Genomic DNA, 23,562 nt, shown 5'->3' on the forward strand with positions numbered 1-23,562 from the left:
AAACAAACACACTTCCCTCTCAAGTGGCCTTAAGGCATATACATATCCAATTTATTTTCATAATTGCTTTGTGAAATACACTGGGACAACTGTGACCAAAAAAGACTGTGCCTGCTCGCTGATTTACCTTTAAAACTGTATCTGTCTGTAACTGAGGAACATGGTGACAGGAAATGGTTGCTTTGGGTTCTGTCCTCATGACGTGGGACTTATTCTCATTCTGCATGAAGAAAGCCTGATGGAGGTCAGTGCTATCATCTTTACGGCTTTAGTGTAGTCTCTTCTCCACGGTTCATCTTTAAGTAAACTGAAAGTTTAAAGAGGTAGGCCCTATAGAAGATGCTCCCTAATGACGGAAAAGGAGAGGGTGAGAGAGGGCAGGGAAAGGGGAGGAAGACGGGGAAGAAGGAGACGAGAGAAAGGAGCAGGGGGAACAGGAGGAGGAAGAGAAGGGAGAGAGAGAGGAACCAGGCAGAAACCTAGACCTGCAAAGCCCTAGGGCCTGTCCTCTGAAAAGGCAGGGCTACACTATGGACATGATGCTTCTCAGAGTTTAACTAAACCAAGACATGTTTCTTGTAAATTCTGGAAAACGATTGTGAGGAAGGGCAGAGGGGTCTGCTCTGGACAGGAGCGGCAGATAAATACAGATTGCCCAAGTACGTTTGAACGTGACTATTTATAGTGTAGTTTGTCCCAAGTATCCAAATACTTTTAGTGGAAGTCCTGAGTATTCAGTTGTAAAAAGTGATGCACACTACTGTTTGATTCCTGTTAATCAGCTAACGATGAAGATTGCGTTGGATGAGAAGGCTTTTCTTGTTCCTGGCAAGGAGCTTGACAGTTATTAGACAATAGAACACCCACACATCTGCCTGCTGACCAGCTGCTGTTTGGAGCCCCACAGGGGGTGCCCATCACAGCAGAGTCCAGTGAGGCACCTTCTCACCCCTGAACTTTTCCCACTAAAACGTGATCTCCTGGGACAGGGCCATGCCACTCCCACAGCCCAGAGCCTGGCACTCTGTCACAGCCCCGACAGACGGCCGGGAATTACTTACTCAGGGAAATAATCCAAGTCCCTTACAAAACTCTGAGGTCTGAGCAGGATTAGACGGCTGTTTAATACCAATAATAAAATAACACAACTCACATTGAAAAGGCAGATTCTTACCAGTTTATGGGCCCTGCATCACACGTCTTCATATGCAGCGCTTTCCAACAATCGTGAGTAGATTTAATGACGTCAAGAGCAAAAGCCTGGTTCCAAACAAAATAAGACTCAGCAGTCATGCGTTTGCATTAACACAGAAATAATGTCATCCTGATAGTTAATCGTTAAGGGCAGCCCTTAGGAGTGGGTGCACGTGAGTGTAATCTCTGGGCCCCTTGTTTATCTGCCGTGTGACTCAGGTAGTCACCTAACTGCGCTGAGCCTCAGCTTCCTCACCTGCGTGATGGGCTGTGCGGGGATCATCCGTACCGAGGCCCTGCGGGTCAGGCCCACTTTCAGCCTTTGGCTGCTTTTGCGCTACAGTAGCAGAGTGGAGGGGTTCTAAAGCCCAGCGTCTGGCCAGTGCAGAAGAAAAGCGTGCCAGTCCCTGATCGATACCGCAGACTTGCGGAAGGAATAAAAACCATCTGGTCTGCACGGCGCTTGAGCTAGTAACTGCCGTGTAGGCGAGCACGTCCCTGTTTACTGCCGCCCCAGCTACGGCCCAGTCACAAGGTGCCGTGGCCCTGCCACCGTGTCCCAGCCGCAAGTCTCCCTCACGCTTCCCACACATTTTGTCAGTCCTAAATCACAGGATGTCTATCAAAGCATAATTAAGGACAGACACACAGCTTGGCAGACAGACGTCTAACAAGCTTGATCATCCCAGAGCAGAATAGTCTTTCGGTGTTCTTCCTCGACGTGCCTCTTTTCTTTAAGGAGAGTTTTTATTTATTAACCGCTTAACTAGTCCTCCTTTCCCTTCAAGCACAATCAATATTCTAATGAAGCAAATGAAGACTCCTGTGCGCCGAGACACGCTAGCAGCGGGCAGCAGAGGTGGCTGGCCTCCAGGTCTGCTGGTTGTGAGGACAGAGGATGGTGGACCTCAGCCAGGTGGCCTCAGGGAACCCCCATAAGATATGGGGCCAGCACAGCAACTGACTCTCTAGATGACACAGGAAGAGATTTTTAGCCAATGTCCAGCAGTGGGGACTAATTATAGTTACTGCTCATGAGAACAGGAAAACTCCATACTGTAAGATGGGAACCAGTTTTCAACCACCTTAAAGAGGCACGATTACATTTTCTTAGCTGAGGCTCAGTATTTTCAACAACAATGGTAAAGAGCAATGTGTGAAATTATTATTTCCAGAAGTATAAAAATGACCTGCCTTCTTATGAAAAAGAATTCATGTTTGTCAAAAACAAACAACACACAAAGGACAGCTCACTCCATCAACCCATAACTGTTGGACTGACTGAGTCAATAAGGGTACATGAAAGTACAATATAGGTTTGAAATGTTATTAGTTTTCTTTCATTTTTTTTTTTTTGGTACCAGGGATTGAACTCCCAACCTTGCACTTGCCAGGGAGGCCCTTATGCTGCAGAGCTAAATCCCCAGTCCCTTGAAATATATGTTATTTCAAACATAAAATAAAACATGTAATTTGAAGAAAATTTAATTTATTCTATAAATTTCTAATAATTTATTTTTAAGAAAATCTAGTCTAAAATAAGTTTTACATTTGCATCTAACAATCCTGAATGAAGCCTGCAAAATATTAAGGGGTTTTTTTGTACTGGGAACTGAACTCAATACTTTGCACTTGCACAGGCACTTATGCTCCTGAGCTATAGGCCCAAGGTTCTTTAATATGTTTTTCAAAAAATACTGGGCCCAAAAATCAACTCCTATATGGCAAAATACTGTGATTTTTAAGTTTTTAAATCTGCAATTTACTTAGTGGGAATGATTTTCTTGAGATGGTCCATCATTTTAAATGTTGACTCTTTGGCCTGTTTTCCCATCTGCATCTTATTAGAGATCCTTTATGGTAGCTGTGGTCATCTGATAGAGAAATCTTTGACCAGTGAGACAATTCAAGTGTTTTCTGGAGCCAGAGATTTAGCTCAATGGCGTAAGCACTTGCCTGGCAAGCTTGGGGTCATGAGTTGATCCCCAGTACCAAAAAAAAAAAAAAAAGAATCCAAGTGTATTTGGAATTGTGAAGTGGGTAAGATCAGCCTTGCAGGGGAATGTTTAGGAGAAAAGTCCTAACAATTTACAGTAAGGGTAACTTTCTCCCCCTCAACTTAGCAAATGGAGAGTTTTCTACATCTATAATTTGTGGAGTTAACTGATCACAGAATTCTTCCATTTTATAAGTAGAAGGAATTATTATTCATAGATGAGAGAAACAGATTATTTTTCAGTTTTGTTGATTCACTAGATCCCACCAGCCAGTTTTGTTTCTGTTTCTTTGGGTTTTTTGTTTTGTTTTTGTTTTCTGGTTTTTTTTTTTATCTTTTTAAGGGAGACTTTCACTATGTAGATCAAGCTGGCCTTGAACTCACTTTGTAGCCCAGGCTGGCCTCCAATTCCCAGTGATCCTCCTGCTTCAGTCTCCTGAGTGCCAGGATTGCAGGCATGAGCAAACATCCTTGCTCCCAAATTTTTAAATGATAAAACAATGTCTTTAAATATGTATGTCAGCAAAAATCAATTTTTTCCTGATGCCAAATAGTGAAATATTCACACAAGAACTTGCCCAAAGGAAACAGGGAGTGGGGCCCTGGAAAATGGAGCCTCGTAATTACCTTGTCTTTAAATTTTCCATCGTAAAAGAAGCAGTTTTGTGGCTTCCCCTCTGGCACCTTATAAAATTTTAACCAATGGATGGTGGCCTCCAGGTACCCTGGCTTGAACTTTTCAACATCGTCAATATCTGTGAGGGAAGAAACAAAAACATAGTTTGTTAAAACACAAAATTCTTTTCCCTCCAGGGTAGAGTCCTGACCTGGGGAGCCAGGCCAGCTGAGCCAGCACTCAGGTGGTTCTACATGCTGGCAGTGAGGCAGCGGACACCTGCAGTGTCACCTGGGACTTGTGTGTTCACATGGAAGCCACCACCGACAGACAGACCACCAGCGGACCAGAGACACAGGCATATGACAGCTACGTTGTAACTGTTTGCACTGAAAAATTCAGATTGAATGAAAGACAGGCTGTCGCTGATATCCATGCAAATCCTCCCGCTCACTCTGTGTGTGCCCGTCCCGCAGCAGCTCTGCGTCCTCCTTCCTCAGTGTCTCCATGGGCTGTGGTCAACATACAAGGACAGCTGCTATCCAGGGCCACGCAACAGGAAGGAGGCTCCTGCAGTGTCCCCGTCAGCCTCGCTCACAGCACCTGGCACCGTGTAGTGCCGGCTCCTCCCCACAGTCCAAGTGACAGCGACAGGTCAGGGTCATGAGTGATTCAGGACACAGAGGCAGGCAGGAAGGGAGGAGGACGCCAGCACTGCTTCCAGGGGCCAGGAGGAGGAAGCGAGGCGGAGGATTTCCAGAGAGGACTAATGATAATGTGCTATGGCATGTTTTTTTAAAAAAGGTTAGATACAATGGTGTCTTTTTTAAGTCACAGCACATATGTAGGAATGATAATATTAAACAAGACAGAGTGACAGACAGCAGGATGGAAAGCCAGGGATGGGGAAAAAACAATTGAAAAAAGTGGAAATAGAGCTCTTGCTAGTGGGAAGGGGACTGAGAGATGGAAGGGACAGAGAGGGACGGGGAGGGGCGGCAGCTGCTGGGCGAGCGGACCCCCTGGGTGCTGCAGGCACAGGAGCGTCAAAACCTCCAAGGGAAGCTTCTTCAGGAGACCTCGTTAAAAACCGTCAAACAATAATAACAACAGAGTATCAGGCACATCTTAAAACTTAACATGGTTTTCTAAATCTGAAGTTCTCTTTTTAATTTTTTTAACTAAGTTCATATTTCTACAAAAGTGAAATTAATTTGAAATGTCTTAATCAAAAGTTACCATTCTATTTCCATAGACATAAGAGAAATGTAACCAATTCCACATTTCTAAAAATCTAACAAAAAAGCCGGGTATAGTGTCCTATGCCTGTAATCCCAGCACGTGGGAGGCTGAAGCAGGAGGATGGCTGTGATGAGGTTGGCCTGGGCTACATAGCGGGTTCAAGGACAGCCTGTGCGATAGAGAGAGATGCTGTCTCAAAAAACAAAAACAAAAAATCCAAAACTAGCAAAATGTCAGCAATTGCAATTCACTATGTAAATCAAAGCAAAGGAAAAAAAGAAAGAAACAAACAGACAAACAAAAAAGAAAGCCTGCAAAAATATCTTTCGTGAATAAGGAAATTCTAGTATTTTTATCCAAAAATATACTTTCATATTCCAGAAGTTTATAATTGTATTTATTGAAACTTCAGTATTATTTAAACTTCAGAATTATTAAAAATGCTACTTTTTTGCCAAAATAACCAAATAAAAGTGACAGAAATTATTTGAAAAATACAAACTAACATCCATCTCATAAACACATCCCATAAATAATGCTCACGAAATCTGTGAACCTGGAAATAGATTAGGACACAAATGACCTTTAAAAGTGATTATTTATTAAAACCTAAGAAAACATGAAGAAATTTTAAACATGAAATTAAGACAATACACTCTACAACAAATTTTGTTAAGTCAAGTAAATTTAAAAACTAATAATAAAAAAATTTAAGCACTTTCTTACCTACCAAAAAGAACTACAGTTAGGCCCTTAATTTGTTATATAATTAAAATATTAAAAACAAGCAAGAAAAAAATTATTAAATGAGCAAGTTTTGGTACAACAAAAATGGAAAGTAAGAATATTCAGAAAATAATGACAGGACACAGGGAGTTTATAAGAACAAACGAAAGACAGCAGTGTGGAGTTGGACAGCTTAAGTTCAAATTTCTGTCCTGGCACTCACATGTTGTATTATATTGGGAAAGTAACTGTTCTTCTTTATCTCCAAAATGGAGGCGGGAAAAGTCAATGTTTCTATGATTATACATGGTAATATATTCAAACCATCATGGGGAACAAAAATATATTCTCACAAAGACTTGTAATGTTCATAACATTTCACTTATATTATCTAATTATCAGAAAACTGAATTTGCACCAGGGGTGAGACTGCTGGGCTTCACTGTGGAATGTTATCACCAATGAAGTCATGAACCGCCAGTGCATCCTTGAGCACAAGCAGCCACGTGCAAAAGATTGCACCTCAGCCCCGAGGCCCTGGGAACAGACTGCTGCCTCCTGACTCCACGGGTAGGAAAGTAAACGGGCACAGCTATGGTCGCAGGAATGTGACCAGTGTTTGCCAGGGACCTGGGATAGAAGGAGAAGACTGACTGGGAACCAGGAGGTGACAGGAATGCTCAATACAGTGACTGTGACAGTCATCAGACAACTACCCATAGCTGCCAACACTCCTCAGTATACTTCAGACGGGATGTGTGTAAACCAGAAAGTTCACTGTGAAAAACTCTGGGACAGACAGCTCAGTCCTGAAAGACTTCAAAGCCTACATAGGTGGTATGAAGGAAACAAATATACCACAAATATGTGAAACCAAAGACATTTCACAGAACCCAAGCAGAAGTGATTAGCAACCATTACCACCTTTCAGAGCCAAAGACGGCAGCTTGAAGGATGACATTTCTCCTGGGCCACCAAGGAGAAGCAGGTGCTGCCAGGCAGACGAGCGCACTTCAGAGAAGAGGAAACACATCAGCAAAACCACCGAGACAGAGTCTGGCACCAGGGGGATGGCGACCCGTGACACACTTCAGAATAACAGGGCCGGTCCCCAGAAGAACAGGTGGGGTGACTGGCAGACTTTGCCCAAGGTACACGATTAGACTTCCCTGTGAAGAAGTCAGGTTTTCTTCTTTCCTTTTAAGACGAATTGTGTTGAGAGTCAGTTATGTCTGATGCACAGTGTAGAAGAGAAGGAGATTGGTGCAGAAAAATGTCACCACTGGTTCAACAGAGAAGGAAGACAGAAGAGTTTCAGGCAACCGGAGGGAGAAGAGATCACTAGAAAGCTGGCGCTAAGCTCAATACGAGAATCTGGTGGCAGAGGGCCGGACCTGTCAGACTGTGAGCAGCTTAACTAAGAAAGATTTCTGATGCTAGCAACGACGAGGTTAGAAAGTCCCACTACAAAAATGAACTCTGGGCATGTGGCTCTAAAGAAACAACTGTTATTGTTAAAGGGCCAGTGTCTCAAGGACAAATGAGTGTTTTTGTCCTTTAAAATAAGCATAGTGTTTGGCCAGGGATTCAGCTCAGAGGCGAAGTGCTTGCCTGGCAAGTGCAAGGTCTTAAGTTTGATGCCTAGTACCAAAACAACAACAAAAAATCAAAGTGCTTCCACTTTGAAGACATTTTCAGACTTTGCTCAGATGTACATTTTTGTCAAAGATGCATACATTCATTTATTCACGCATCTATTTCAGAAAAACTTCACTGAGCACGTGTGGCACACCAGGCACCAGAGCTCCCAGGGAGGGTGGCTGCAGACCGCAGATTCACAGCTCTCACCTGACCATCCGTTTCCACAATCGAGAACAACCTGGACTTCCACAGAGAGCAGCAGGAAGAGCTCTGCTCTGTCGGATTAAGACTGATTACCAACCACAACAGAAGGCAAGGAAGGCATAGACTCAGGTGAGCACTTTTCATTTTTATATATAAATCAATAACATAAATAACATCTATCTTTATTATTTAAACAGTAAAAAAAAAATAAAGGGAGTTAAAAAAGGAGAAATGAAGAGGGAGGTAACAGTTCTATGGGAGGTACCCACAGAACCCTCGCTCAAGTTCCCTGCTGCTCACACGGCGCCAACCATGGGCACAACCCGCCTCTCCAAACAAGCTGACAGAGGCAACAAGGCATGTTTTTAATGTCTCCTTACAAATATTCACAGGAAACACCGTTTCATTCCAAAACATTCACTGTATTTTTTTGCAGTACAATTCATGCTGAGAGACTTAGTTTTCTTAACGGCTGAGATGCTCTAAGGATGTCCACGTTTTCCAGAATGTTCTGCATGTCTGGGCTCACTGCAGAAGGGCTATGAACAGCACTGTCATGGGGCCTGCACTTCCCTTCCCTCTTCCCTTCCCTCTTCTCCTTTCCACAACTTATGCTCTTACCAAGGCAAAACAGTACTAAACTATGTACTAACCTCAAGAAAAAAATAGCAGAGATTAACCTTTCAACACAAGGATGGCAAACAAGGAAGCTCTGTAGACAGTCTACAGGTATTGGATTAGAAAACAATCTTAGAGAAGAATTGGTAGATTTTTCCAAAAACATAATGTACATATATGTATGTATGTAAAACTATGTATGTATGTATATAAAAATTGTTAAGATATTTTTACTACTGATTTCTCTGAGATCTCTGAAGAGAAAGTACTGCTATTGTTCAGACAATTGTAAACAGATGTCTTGTGCTCTGGGTGAATGATTTGGGGATGACAATGTGCAATACATGTACCATTGTTGCCCCTTGATTGAAGTGTTTTGAAATTTTATTTTTTTCTCTTTGAAATAAGATGGATTGGAAAAAAACATTCATTATAAGTTTATAAGAAACACACATGGTCAATAAAATGAAAATCATGTAAGTACTTCATACATAGAAGAAACTGCAATGTTTCTCTACTCTAATTTTGATGCAGAATGTGTAACAAAGTGGCTAGAGATACAGGCTGGGGTCTGACAGACCTCAAAGGAGTTTTGGGTCCATCACTTCCCTAAAGTTCTTTACAATGGGGGGATGTCCCCAGGACACCCAGCTCGAGCTCTGAACTTAAACTGTGTTTCTATGGGATAGCACAGTGAACTCCATTCGTCTGCAGAACTAGAGTGTGCTAATGGTGGTAAGGAATTGTGTCCCCTCAGTACTAACCCTGAAGCTAATTTAGAGCTTTCTACTTATGTAGGAAGACTAAGTGGAAGTAACAGGTTATAAGTGTTTTCTAGAACACAACCTCAGAGAAGGGGAAACTCCAAGCTTGGTTTCCTCAGGACGAAGCCCACCATTTTGGAGAAGTAGGCCCTGGGAGGTTGCGTGGTTCTCCAAGGTCAGACAACAAACAAGTCCTCACAGGGGAGGAGGTTAAACTTAGGCCTCCTCTACTCCTCACCACACAATGGGAATATGACTCACCTAAACAATTCTAAGGGGTCAAGATTCCAAAAGAGGCCACAGACTCCCAGCAATCTAGTTCTTAATTATAGTGCAATACCGCAACTCACCCCTGTACCTCAACTGCCTCCCTGCTCCCTGCCCCTACGCCCCCACTCCCAGCCTCTTGAGGTACACTATTCATGACATCAAAGGGAAAAAGATCACAGCCTACCCTCACCAAATCGCCAATTATCATTCTCGTATGGTTGCCTAAGTTTATTAAAGAGAAAACAGCATCCCAGAAAGCAACGGACGTGGCTGACCACCCCAGTATGTTTTAGGAGGGGAAAGGGGGGCAGAAATGAAGATATGAGTGATTGACGTGCTACTTTAGAAAGTCCCCAGCCTTCCCCCCATGCTGCCTCAGTCTCCCTGACTGAAAAAAAAATGGGAACAAGCAGCACATCTCAGCTGAGAATGAAGGAAGACCAAACGTACAGTTCCAAAGGAAGCCTGGGGTCCGGTTCCCAGGCACGCAGTATGCTAAGCAAATGTCAGCGTCAGGGTCAACCACAGGACGTCACCTCCTGTCCCAGGCCAGGGCACAAACTCATCTGTTCCTTCCAACGAGGCAGCTCACCACCAATATTTCCCTGAAGATTACCATGCCATTTTGTCTTTCCCCTTTGTTTCCAAATGACGGAATTAAATTATGTTCCAAGAAGAAAATCAAATGCCATATTAATTATTTGAAAAAAAAAAATCCCAGGGGCACTCTAAGTATTTACCTAGAACATGAAAATTTAAGCCCAACATGTTTATTCCTGCTCTGAAAGACAGCAAAAGAAATTCTGTAGTTCTATTGGGTTTTAAAGGTTCCCTAAAAATGTGTTGAAATTCTACACATATGAAACATATAAAAAAAGTGATGATGGCCTTAAAAAAGTCCCGATTGTCTAATTTAAAATAATTCTCTCTTACTGGTCTAACTTGTTTATCCAGAATTTACCCACATCAACATAATTCTGATCTCAAATTTCATTTTTAATCTTCTATTTTTAAAACTGTAGGGTCACTGTGCAGGCAACTTCAGGATAACAGAAAATATTTTACATTTATTTAAAGACCCAACAAAAGAAATCTTCCTGACTCTGCAAGGTGAAATAACTTCTAGGCCCAAACTCCAAACTGTCTCCTGACCGCCTGATGCTGGATAGAAGTCCTCAGGCCTTGCAGGAAGTTCCACCGGCCGAACCGCAGCCTGGTGAATTGCTAAAGCACCACAGTCTGGAAGGCGGCAATTTAACCAAGAGAGGCAGGACACAAGTCCCAGCACCTCCGTCTTCTTAAAAACCTCTGGCTGGTTATTTCATAGCCAGGCGGTGTCATCTCCTGTGGCCAGGGCCTTCTGAACTCTTCCAGGACTTGATGCTACTCCAGAGCTGTGAGCCTGAACCACAGTGCACACCTGGCCTCCCACCGCCTCACGAGCCCAGCACTCAGTCCCTACCCAGGAGTCCAAGGAATCTGGCTTCAAATATTCAGAGTTTTTAATGATTTGTGCAGTGACTATTGGTATTTCAGAAGGTAAAACATGGAGATTTAAAAAACCAGTAATGTTAAAGACAGAAATACAGCCAGATATAAGTTATAGATACACACACACACACACACACACACAGAGAGACAAAGAGAGAGAGACAGAAAGACAGAGGGCGTGAGAGTGCACACAGAATCGAGGCAGGGAGACCTTTCTCAAATGGCAGTGGGAAGGACGGGAAAGGAAGAGGGGAGGGAGAGGGAATGGAAAGAAAGCCAACAGTTCCTGCACACGTGAAGCAGACGGAGAGCCGAGAGGGAGGGGAGGAGAAGGGGAGCAAAAACAATGAAGGTGTGCTGTACAAGGGCCAGGGCTCTCGGACCAAAGCCATCAGAATGCACGGCAAACACAGACTAATACAAGTCTTCAGAGTCTGCTCCCTGCTGCAGCCACGTCCACATCAACTCCACACATTTGGGCGGATGCAATGGTCTCCACAGGAGAGTGCTGTGCGAGAGCTGCCATGGAAGAGGCTGCTTCCTTCCTCACAGGAAAGCAGCTCCAGAGCTTCCAAGAAGAACCACGACTGAGTGAACCTCAACAGAGTGAACAGAATGCACACACGCAGGCACCCACACTCACACGGCGTTATGGATTAAGAACTGGTGGTAACTTAACGCCAGCGGGACTGCATCAGCCTGGCACTGAATGTAGATGCTCCACCTGAGGAAAGTTGCCAGCATAAATAGAGAGGTTGGTGAAAGAGAAGGAAGGCGTTAATGCGTCGTTGCATTGAGGCATTGTGGGTTCTCCTGCGTGTTGCTGTCTGAGCTGTTGGTTCTCTTGGAGAAGCTCTGGTCCTCACATCAAGCATTGCTTCCTGGCTCTCGAGGGAAGACATGTGCCGCTTGGTCTCCAGGATGAACTTGTCACACTGGCTTCCTGGCATGTACCCGACTGTGCTTGTCATCAGAGGAACTCGGGGCCTCCGTGTCGCTGAGGATGCCTGTGGTGCTTTTCAGGACAGCCCTGGTCTTTGTTGTGAGTGTGACTTCTCGGCTCCAGCGTAGAACCCTCATCCCATAAGCACAGCTCCTTCATCCTACTGGCACAGACTTTCTGGCTTCCACTGCTGACCCTTGGGTCTTCCCGGCACGGATCCATAAAAGAGACTGGCATGAGTCCTTCTTGTGGGCTCTGGACCTCCAGTTGGACTCATGGGAGGCACTGTCATCTGGACTCATGTGGGACACTGCTGTGGGATTCAGGCCCTTAGCTAAATATTCTATGTCTTTGGTGTTGCGGATAGACTTCCTGCATTTTCTTGTGTTAACTCCCGTTAACATTGTAAAATAATATTATAAACCACTATAAATTAATATTATAAACTCCATGTCCTGATGCTAATTGTTCTGTGCACAACTCCTAACTACAATACATGTGCATGCACACACACACACACACACACACACACACACATATGCACAATCATGTATAAGACAAAAACAGGCCTCGTCATTTCCTTTGAGAGGAAAATTTTACATTGATCGTACCACACAGCAGTATCTTTTTCTTAAAGTAGTGGATACCAGGAGGATGGAATTTAATTTTTAAATTTCTAAGTACTAATAAAGTGGAAAACGAAAGTTCCCTAAAATACTACGTTATACACACGCACAGAAAACTCAGGAATTTTTAAAACTTCCAGTTAGTTGCTATACCGTATGGAATTAAACCTGTTCACACTGTCAGACAATCACTACCTTCTCTGTGACAGAAATACTGATTCAAATATAGTTATTCTGGCCTACTTACTGCATTAGCTCTTTTAAAGTTATTTTAGAAAAAGCTGGCCGTCGCCCTCACAAAAGAAAGATTTTCAGACATTTATGATCCCTAGAAAAGACAGAGTCCCTGGCAAACCTCAGACAGAAGCTTTCTTTCTCTCAATAAATATATTCCACTCTTAACCTCCATTGTTCCTAAAATTCATTCTCTGACTTTATAGAACATACTCTTACCAGACATCTAGTAGGCTGGGTATTTCATTCCCCTATATTACTAGCATACCTGATCCTGACAAAACACATACTGGACTGCCCTGCATAGTCCGTGGGAAGAGAATAAACCCAAATCATGAACTTAACTCCCAAATACCCAAAAGAGCATCTTTTCAGTTACAAGAACACCAGCAGTGCACTGGACAGCTGCAGACCTACCGTGAAACTTGTGGGCCTCAGGATCGTTTGCATTGATAGCAATCAATTTCCAATCTGTTTCACCTTGATCAAGGAGAGCCAAGATGCCAAGGATCTTCACAGGGACAACCTCCCCTCTGGAAAGAACCTTTAATGAGAAGAGACATCACTGTGGTGGGGTTTTGGAGAGTTTATATCTTAAATCCATATGAAAGAGGGAAAGCACCATGGACCAGAATCAATAGCTTCAATAATTAAACAGAATGTAAAAACACATAATCATAAAATCTTCCCTGAAAATGTCCATTGTAGAATCTCAAAACGTTCCCTTCAACCAAGATGGGATTAGTGGTTAAAAGAAAATACATTGTTCTTTCAGAAAAGTGGACAAAATGCATGAAATCCCTCTTTGCAGACACTGAACGACAGGCATACAGGACTGAGACCCAGAGTGAAGACAGATGAGTGAGGCCCAGGGGCCAGCTAAGGAGAGCCACACTCACTGGGCTGAACAAGGATGAGGACCCGGCGAAAGCTGGGGTCTCAGAATAGAGCTACCAAGAGCTGGGGAACAAGGATCAGGGCGGAGACACCTCCTCCTCCTCCTCCTCGGAAGGCTTGAGGCTGCCCATTGTGGCGGGGAAAGCAGTTCCAGGAGCCATCCAGTTTCATTTCCTTTCCAGGCTCATTTTACTTACACATAATCAATATTTACACCATGGCATTACATGCAACTTACACACAGAGAGGCAGAAGTTGTTTCTGTACTCTTAGAAATGCTAAGAGCAATTTTCTGTGTCAATTCATTTAGTTTCATGCTCTAAAGAACTATTTGTGCAACTTCATGTTTTAAGGTAAACAGTACTGCCAGTAAACACAAACAAATGCAAGGAAGATAAGGCAGCTAGAATTTGCAATAGTGGGGGTGAGAGTGGGCTCCAGAAATCTCCCGCAGTGCCTTGGTGACACCGATGAAGCAGTGACCAAGCCTGGAGGAATGCAGGAGCTGGGAGAGGAGCTCACAGGCATGACAGCCCTTAGAGAGCATCCTTCAGGGCCAGCAGACCCAGCTCAGGGAGGGCTTTCTCTGGACCTCCCCTAAAAAGGATTTGTCTTCCTTAAAATCCTCAGAAATACAATGATTCATGAGTAACCACCCACCCCCAATAAATATTCTTTAAAGGAAGGTAAATCCATTCAACAACATCACAGTCACATCGGTCAAGAAGCAGGAAAACGTCAGCCACACCAGGAAGGGAGATCAGTCAACAAAAATAAACCCAGAAATGCCTGGTGATGGAACTAGCAGGAATTTCAGAACAGTTTCTGTTAAGATGCTTAGGGATGTAAAGAAGAACACGAAAATGTGGAGAGGAGAAATGGGAAATAGAAAAGAGCTCAAATGGCAACTTTAGAGTTGAAAAATACATGATCTGAGATGGAAAATCCTGTGGATGGATTTAACAATCAATCAGACCCAGTAATACAGAGCTTTAGTGGACTAGAAGGCACAATAACAGGATTGTTTCAGAGTGAAACACAAGGACAAATTAATAATCTCAGTGACCTGTGGGACAGCCAGCATTCTTTTCTGAATGACTGGACTCTCAGCATGGAAAAGAGGAACCTGAAAAATATCTGAGGAAATAATATTCAAAAATTTCCCAAATTTGGTGAAAAGTATAAACCTGCAGATTAGGAAACAATAAAATAAATTAAATATACACAAGAAACTAATCTCAGGCACATCTTAATCAAATTCATGAAAATCTATTACATAAATTAAAGACAGATGGGGGAAGATTACAAATAAGGGTACAAAAGTAAGAGTGATAGCTGGTTTCTCTTTAGAAGCAATGTAAGACAAAAAACAAAACAAAGCCTTCAAAATTCTTAAATAACAAGACCACTAGTCTAGAAGGCCTGTGGTTAGAGAGACTTCAAAAGGGGCAAGAGAGAACCCCCTCCAGGTGACAAAAATGGTCTTCTGTCTGGAACACATAGAGGTGCCTTGGGTCTGACATTTGTCCCAGTCCCTGAGTCTAAGTGCATTTTACTCAGTGTTAAAGAAGTGAACTGAACCAACCTAGTCATATGCAAAGAGCTAAAATTTCTTATACATGAAAAGCTTCTAGAAATAAAAGGAAATCATGAAAAAAAAAACAGTTGAAAATGGGAACACATCATGACAGTTTTTGAAGAAAAACTCAAAAGCAGCTGTTCTTTAAACAGGTGTTCAGGCTCACACCTGGAGGTTTAAATGAACACACAGGGGCAGCACCTGACCCTGACCCTCCCTGGATCTTGCTTTCTCTCGTTGGCAGGGAATCTCACTGACTGACAGCTCTTCATCTATGCAGAGGATTCCTTTTCCTGTTCTCAGAGAAATAAGAAACTGAACTAGTATCTTTGATTTCACTCTCCTGAGCAAAATGGCCCGGCACCTGGAGACATTACACAACATGGTCCAGGGAGGCTGCATCCCACGGTTCTGGGACCAAGAACCTCTACAGATGAGCAAGAATCAGAGACAAATGCAGGGCTGAGTGAGAGAAATGAGCAAAGGAGTCACGAAGCTGCTCCGAATCCTCACAGGGGAGGTCCTCTCATCCCTCCTGGCTGTTTTGGAAGAGTCAGAAGTTTTTTCAAGTGTAACTTGTCCCTTAATGCAGACCTATAAACTTTCACATGAGAATGCACATTCAAACTGAAAAGTTTTAAAAAATGTCATTTTACTAACTACACATTTTTAATTTAAAAATCAAAAGAAAGCCACGTATGGTGAAGGCACAATAGTAGTAGAGTTTCTCCAATGCTGAATGAGGCAGGAAGGTTGTTTAAGCCCAGTGGTTAGCCACTATCCCGGTCAACACAGTGAGATGCTGTCTCAGAGACAAATAAATTAATCAAAAAGATTTTTAAAAAATCAAAATAAAATCATAATTCATGTATTGTAAAAATGTAGCATCATGAAAGGAGACAGTCTAAACCTGTTGTATTTTGATGTTCAAATACAAGAATGAAACACACATGATATCTATTAGGAATAAATTCTTTCATCAAATTTGCAAAATGAACCTAAAATCTTAAAATAAACCTGTGTGAAGCAATACTTAGTTTATGTAGCAGATTAATGTGATTATGCACAATAAATTGAAATCTCACTTGTGGGAAAGCAACACATTATAGTAATCAGTTCCTCAAAAGTTGAGCCTCTAGTAAGTACTGAACACTGTATCATAAGCTCTTTATATACAAAAAGAAAAAACAAAAATCCCCGTTCTCAAAGGTCTACAGTCTGGTTTGGGAGACTTACGCACTTGAGGCCAAGTTCACACTGGAAGACAGAGCATGTGTGAGTTGAGAGGCGTGATCAACACTATGATACTATGAATGCCGTGCTCAGCTCCGAGGCAAGGGCCCACTCCAGACAGCAGAATCAGGGGCCCCTGGCAGAGAAGAACATAATCAAAGGACTCAGCGATCCAAGAAATCAGAAAATGGTTACCACCCTATGGATAACGGGTGGTCTGGACAAGGTTCCAGCAGATCACCACACAGGGTAGCGGAAGATGCAAGGGGAAGGGTAAAAAGAGCAAAAGAGGAAAGGAAGGGAGTTCTTACGACACTCGAGAGGCCTCTGCACCGCACCTTTCTCAGTGCCCACAAGATGATGCCACCTGCATTTCAGAAAGGTGGCACTCAGAATAGAGTGCAAAGCGTAGACCCGGGTTCACGCCAGCTGGGACCAAAGCTCTGCTCCTTCCTAGGTCAGAGGATGAAGCTGAGCCGCCCTCCCTGCAGGCAGGAAGTGATCGTGTCCACTGCCTCACTCTGGTCACGGGCTTGCTGGCATCAGGTCACGCGTCTGTACACATCCAATGTGTGCAGTATACAATAACTGTAGGTCAGAAAAACTAGGGATGTTGCATTTGTAGCTATAGCTTTAAACATATTTCTTTTAGTTGAAATGTACGACACATTAACTTATATGAGTTAAAGGTTAACTATAATTTCACACTCACTAGAATGACCCATTATTAAACGAACAACAATAGCAAAAACCCCAGCAGATGAAGAAACTGCAATCCTGCTGCACTATGGGTAGGACCATAAAATGTTGTAGAAAACAGCTTATTGGTTTCTCCGGTGGCCAAAGCTTTTACTATCACATGCATGACCTAGCAGTCCTACTCCGAGGAAGAAGAAATGAAACAAGGTATCCAAACCGGAGCTCGGAAATGAAGGTGGACAGCAGCGGCAGTCATAACAGTAGCTAAACCTGTGTCAAGTCAGGAGTGTCATGCTAAATGCTAGGCCCCCATCAGCCTCTAAAGGGCACTAAGTCCAAGCAGCCAAAACAAAAGGCTCCTATGCCTTTGTTCATAGGCAATGTCCTGCGGAGGAAAGGCAGGTCAGCGGTCACTGGTGCTCCTGAGTACAGAATGGACGGACGGCAGCCGTCGTGCAACACTGAATGTGCCAACTGCACTGAATCTAATGACCACTTTAAATCAGTTGACTTTACATTATGTGAATATTATATCAGTTAAAGACTCAGTCACAAGGGGCCTGAAATGATGGCACTTGCTCCTCTTGGATCATATGGTCAGAAATGAACCTTTAACAAAGCAACTGCTGGCTCTTAAGGCCCTCTTCAAGTTCACCCAACACCGACCTCAGGTGCATTCCATCACTGTGATCGACAAGTCAATACTTTTTTATATAAAACTACAGATTGGGGACTTCCGGGAGAACATGGCGGACAGATAACAGCAACTACCGGAGGCTCTCTGAAAGGCTCGGCTCAGAAGTCAGTAATGATGCGGACTAAGGAGACATGAGCCGGTAGAGACATGCTCTGCTGACTCAGGAATGAACTGGGCTGAGAGAAACCAACTTGGAATGCAGTCCTGGCGCTAAAATAGGAACAGAAAAGACTCAGTGTGGAGGCTGGACCCCGCGCCATTGGAAACCGCGATTTGGGTTTCCCGCCGCTCGGAGGCTGGCTGCCTCCACAGCAGCTCGGCAAGGAGAGACGCACAGAAGCTCTGGGAATGGGAGTCTGCGAACGGAGTCGAAAACAGGATGGACAAGGAGGCGTACACTGACTGGTGGCGAGGTGAGTGAGAGAAACTGACACTCTACCACAGTTTGACTCCAGCGGAGGACTTTCTGGGCTCGGGCAGTCCTGTAAGAGCAGGGCGCGGTGGCGACTCCAGCCACACATTCCCCTCTCGGACGGGATTGGTGAAAAGTGCCTGGCCTGCGTGACGCTGCTGGTGGACTCGGTAGGCTGGCCCAACCCAGATCCCAGAGCCTGATGGTGGACCGGAGGGACGACTGACTCCTGCGTAGGCTGCCTAGTCTGTAACTCCCTGGTGCGCAGCGGTGGGCGGGAACACCTAGCCAGTGCAATTTGATCAGGCTGTGGCTGACAGGCAGGGAAGCTGGGCCTCCTATGTAAGTTTGCATATATATAAGGAACAGAAAATATGGGGAAGGGAAGCAACAAGAAAGGCTCCTTGGCCCCCAATTCTGAGAAACAGGCAATAGCAGACACCTCACCAATAGACATTAAGCGCCATATAGAAAGCCTCATAGACCAATTCAGGAATGAAGTTATCAACGACCTGAAGCTAGAAGTATGCAGAATAGTTAGAGAAATGCTAAGCACCACCCAGGAAAAAACAGATGGTGGAATGGAAGAACAGAACAAGAGGGGAGAATTGTTTGATGGAGAAAACAGAGAAAGCATAGAGTACGTGAAGCAGGTTCAAAGGGACTATCAAGAAATTAAGAAGTCTATCCAAGACTGGCATAACAGCTTGAAAGAAACTAAGGACAGACTATCTGAACTGGAGGGCAGACTAGTAATATGGGAGAATGAAATGAAAAACTTCTTAAAAATAACAAAGAAACAAACAGGAATAATACAAAGACAAGAAGATGATAAGAGGAGCCATAACTTAAGGATTAAGAACATAAAAGAAGAAGTAGGGACACAAACAAGTGAACTACAAAAGCTACTCACAGAAATAATCCAGGAGAATTTTCCTAATTTAGCAAAAGGTAAAGATACTCAGATGTACGAGGCATACAGGACCCCAGCTACCTACAACCCTAACAGAGAAACACCCAGGCATATAATAATAAAAATTCCAGAAATTCAATACAAGAACAGAATATTAAAAGCTGTAAGAGACAAGAAACAGACCACTTACAAGGGAACACCCATCAGAATTACAGCAGATTTCTCTGCACAAACCATCAAATCACGAAGAGCATGGGGGGAAATAATTCAAACTTTCAAAGATAATAATCTCCAGCCAAGATTGAGATATCCTGCACAACTGTCCCTGGAAATTGATGGAAAAACGAGGTGCTTCCAGGATAAAGAGGAACTGGGGGAATTTGCAACCACCAATTCAACCCTACAGAAAGTATTGCAGGATATTCTAAAAAAAGAAAAATACAAAGAACCCAGAAATAGTGGCGGGGAGGCCACAACGAATGGAGCAGAGAACAAAATGAAGAAGACAAACTGACAGCTACTGACAGAAAAAGAGCTCAACAGAAATGAGACAGAGAAGATTGGATGATAGGAACAGCTATTTTGGAGAAAATGACATCTTAATAGGTAGGTAATACTGATTTAGTATCATCTTGTTTTGAAGTCTCATCTAGCTTTTGTTCTTCTGTCTCCAATGGTCTAAACAGGTTGTATCTTATTGGATTTTATTATGTACGATAGTATAAGCAAAAACCTTTTAAAGACAAGGAGATTATACAGAAACCATTGTTCATTTTCTGTTAGTCAATGCTAAATACTCTGTAATGCTGTCATTCTCTTAAATGGTTTTACATTGTTTTGATATACTTAATGCTACAGTTACGAAGTTGTACTCAAGGACTTCAAGGAAAGAGTCAATATGGTAACTACTTTTGGGTCGGAATTATCTGGTGGTGAAACACTATTCTGCTTAAATGATTATGTTTTGATCTGCGCTGTCTCGCTGTTATGCCCTCTTTTTTCTCAATCTCCACTCCATTATTTACTTTTTTATTTTTATCCGTTTAATTAAAGGGAAAAAAATAGCAGGATATAATATAGTAACCCACTTTGACTTTCTATTATCTCGATTTGAAGCCCTGTATTACTCTCACCATCTTGTTTTTGACTGATGTTCCCCTATTCTGTTTTGCTGGATAGTATCAGGTTCGAAAGTTTAGGCATCAGCTGTGAAGATAATGAGATTCATTATAATGCCCATTCTCGTTGACTTTTATCTACTTTTGAAGACCTACAATGTCTCCAATGTTTTGGTTTTGTCGGTTTTGTTCTTTACTGTTTTGTTCAATTGTATTATAACTAATGATATAGGCAATTCTATTAGAGATAGCGGGAGGCATTATGGTAACCATTGTTGATCACCTTGTATTATGTTTTTATATTATCTATTATGTCCACCCTTTTGACTTGACCGATTCTGTTCTGTTATGTCACATTTGGTTTTACTCTCTTCCAAAAAAGCAATAAGAACAGTGGGAGCAATGAAACCCAAAATGTGTAACAGTCATTGTACAAAAGAGAGGAAAAGAAAGTGCTCTAAACTATATAACTGCATGTATATTTAAGTGTATAAGATAGAAAATGATATCACGGAGTTTTATTGGGTCATTGAACAGAACTGTTTGCAGTATCATTGTTGGAATGTCCACTCTACAAGCTTTAATTTTGTGACTTGAACAATTATTTCTAAGATGGCAATATGTAATCCATTAACTAATGATTTCCTACTGTTCATTTTTTTCTTCTGTAAATCTGTATAACTTGTACCCTTTCACTGTTTTTTTTTCTTTTCTACTTAAATAAATAATTAAAAAAAAACTACAGATTGGATCAGATGATAATTTGAAAGTATGCCTACAAAAGAAAAATACCAATGCCTCTGAAGGCAAACTTTCTGCAGAAATATCTGTTATTCATTTAAATAACAATGTTTGATCTAATGAAGCAGACTTTAAAATGAAAGACTCTATCACATCAGGTACTGTGGTCTTAATCTGGGGACCTGAAAGGCTATGGAAGGACAGACAGAAAGGCATGCACTGATTTCCCAAGGACAGGGCAGAATGGAATGGAGGCAGGAACACTGGCTGCAGAGCCAGGTGTCTGGGATTCAGTCCAATTCTGCAGCCACAGCTGTGGCTTTAGCATCCCTGGTACCTGACTCTGTGTCAAACACAGACAATCAAGGTGCTTGCAGCACAGGGTGGCAGCGAAGGCTGAAAGAAAGCATTCTATACAGAGCACACCACAAATGTTTACAGACTGGGCTCCTTGCATCAGTCACCCATACTACGGTTCTGGGTCCCAAATGGAAATCATTTATTCCCTTTTCCAGTTCTAGGTAAATAAAAATGTGTGGGAGGGGATCTTGGCCCTCAATCACGTCTTGAAGCATGAAAGCAAGGAATCAGATCTTCAAGGGGCATTTCATAGATTACTTTACACAGTGATCTCACTCCATTAAAGGGAATGATAATCACAGTTCTTAGCAGCTTCCAGGAAACCCCATCCCCAGCTTTTCCGCATCTTCACAGAGAAGGACTCTGTCTTCCTGCCTCTCTCGCAGGTCACGGTCTGTGCTTCCTCTTCTGTGGTCTCAGATTCCTGTCTGAAGGTGGCACAGGATGCTGTGGGGTCTCCAGATGGAGACAGGAGAGGCACAGCTGCAGTCTGGCTCTGCCAAGCCTCAGAGCAGCCCCTTTGATGTCCGCTCAGCTGCTCTCTTCATGGCCGCCAGGGGTTAAGGGGCAAAGCCACATCTGTGACAGAGAGCACCAGCAACGAGCGACCTTCAGAACTGATCCTGTCCCTCTGCAGTCTTGGCCTCCACGCTGAACACACTGACCATGCCCTTCCTATTGCATCCTCACCAGCTGCCAGCACAAAGGTGTGGGAGGCTCCCTGCCAGGCAGGGCTGCAGTGTCTAAAGTTCTAGACTCCCGAGTGCCCTTTTCGCACAGGAGAATGTTAGCATGCTCGCCCGAGGCCCCTCCAGCTACGGTCACCACGTGATTGCCATGACATGCCAGCTGGGTGCACTGATTACCACCACAAGCCAGCTGGCGACTGTCACGCAGAGACCAACATGTCCCCAAGACACCTGTGGCTCTGCTGTGATGGCATCCCTCGCCTCTACAGGGAGGGTTCAAAGGCTCCAGGGAAACAGTCTCCATCCAGAACATCAACAGTGGTCAAGCTGGTGGCTGGGCTGCCTTTAAATTCCTGGGGCCGCTAACCTGCCTTTAAAAAGTACATTTTAGCAGGGCGAGGAGGTGCATGCCTGTAATTCCAGCAGTGGAGAGGCTGAGGCAGGAGACTTGTCATGAGTTCAAGGCCAGCCTGGGTGGGCCACATAGCGAGACTGTCTCAATAAAACAAAAAAAATTTTTTTCTTTAAATTATTTTTCTTTGCAAAATTTAATCCATCTTGAACTTCCAAACAACAGCGGAACAGATAAGCTCTTTTGTGTGGATCATAAGGCAGGCAGGAACTGAGTCCCACCAGCTGTCAAGCTGCGACAGATGAGCTGTCCCTTTGATCTCATAAGCAAAGACATTTTTTTTTTAATTTCTCAAACACATTTAAAAACTAGAAAGGAAAACAGGAAAATGCAACCAAACCAAAACCTTCTGCGGTTTGCTGACATAGACCAAAATGACGCTCAGGAGCAAGTGGTAAAATTCTGACAAAGCCTCCACACTTGGATGGAATCGTTTAATAAATGATACAGGCTGTGTCATGGTTAGACTTCCGCTAGACACTATGTGATAAAATGTAACTCCCTGAGAAACACACAGTATTAAATGTCTGCACCTGGGGTTCGCACAGCCTGCGTCACCTGCAGGGCTGTTTCTTGCCTCTGCCCATCAATGACACAGTGTTACAGCCTCTTAGCCTCTGCCCAGAGCAGGCACTTGAGAGCGGGACGGCTTCAGCAAACTTATTTTCTACCTGCGACTGCACACTATGTTTTTTGGGGGTTTGTTTTTTGTCTTTTTGAGACAAGCTCTCACTACTTAGTTCAGGCTGGCCTTGAACTCACTTTGTAGCCCAGGCTGGCCTTGAATCGCTGTGATCCTCCTTCCTCGGCCTCCTGAGTGCTGGGGTTACAAGCATGCACCACCACACCCAGCACGTATGCTGCCTTCTTACCTAGGCAGCATCACGCTAGGTCTCCTTAACCGAAGCAGTAAACTGCACTGCCCGTATCCACAAATCAGCTTTTGCAGTTCTGCTCTGTCTCCCTTCCCAGGAAATGGCAGTGCACAACAGATGTGGTGTCCAAGTCTGCAGGCCGGAGAGCTCGTCACGTGTGATCAGTAAGTTCAGATTCTGAGACGAAAGCACAGGTGTATTACTGCGGACCTGGCCAAGATTCCCAACTGAGGGGTACCGTGAAAGGACGAGATGAAAAACAGAAACCAATTCAGCAATGCACGATGGAGGGTTGGGAGGTCAGTACCCAGGACAGACACACAGACCAAAATACAGCCATTATCTACTGGGTATGTACAATGTAGGAGGGTT

The 23,562-nt window shown here is 43.5% G+C and overlaps 1 protein-coding gene across 1 annotated transcript in view; it reads right to left on the bottom strand.

Annotated features, from left to right (window-relative positions):
• Ppa2 (inorganic pyrophosphatase 2) overlaps positions 1-23,562 on the bottom strand; it is a 67,096-nt gene that overhangs the window by 9,377 nt on the left and 34,157 nt on the right. Inside the window, exons 6-8 of the mRNA XM_063260588.1 lie at positions 12,983-13,109; positions 3,818-3,945; positions 1,175-1,260 (exon numbers count right to left, since the gene is read on the bottom strand). Coding sequence (XP_063116658.1) covers positions 1,175-1,260; positions 3,818-3,945; positions 12,983-13,109 — 341 coding nt within the window. The remainder of the gene's footprint in view (positions 1-1,174; positions 1,261-3,817; positions 3,946-12,982; positions 13,110-23,562) is intronic.

The sequence above is a fragment of the Cavia porcellus genome, unplaced genomic scaffold, assembly GCF_034190915.1.
Source record: "Cavia porcellus strain 051 isolate PalLab524CR breed Dunkin Hartley unplaced genomic scaffold, mCavPor4.1 scaffold_14, whole genome shotgun sequence".
NCBI lineage: Eukaryota > Metazoa > Chordata > Mammalia > Rodentia > Caviidae > Cavia > Cavia porcellus.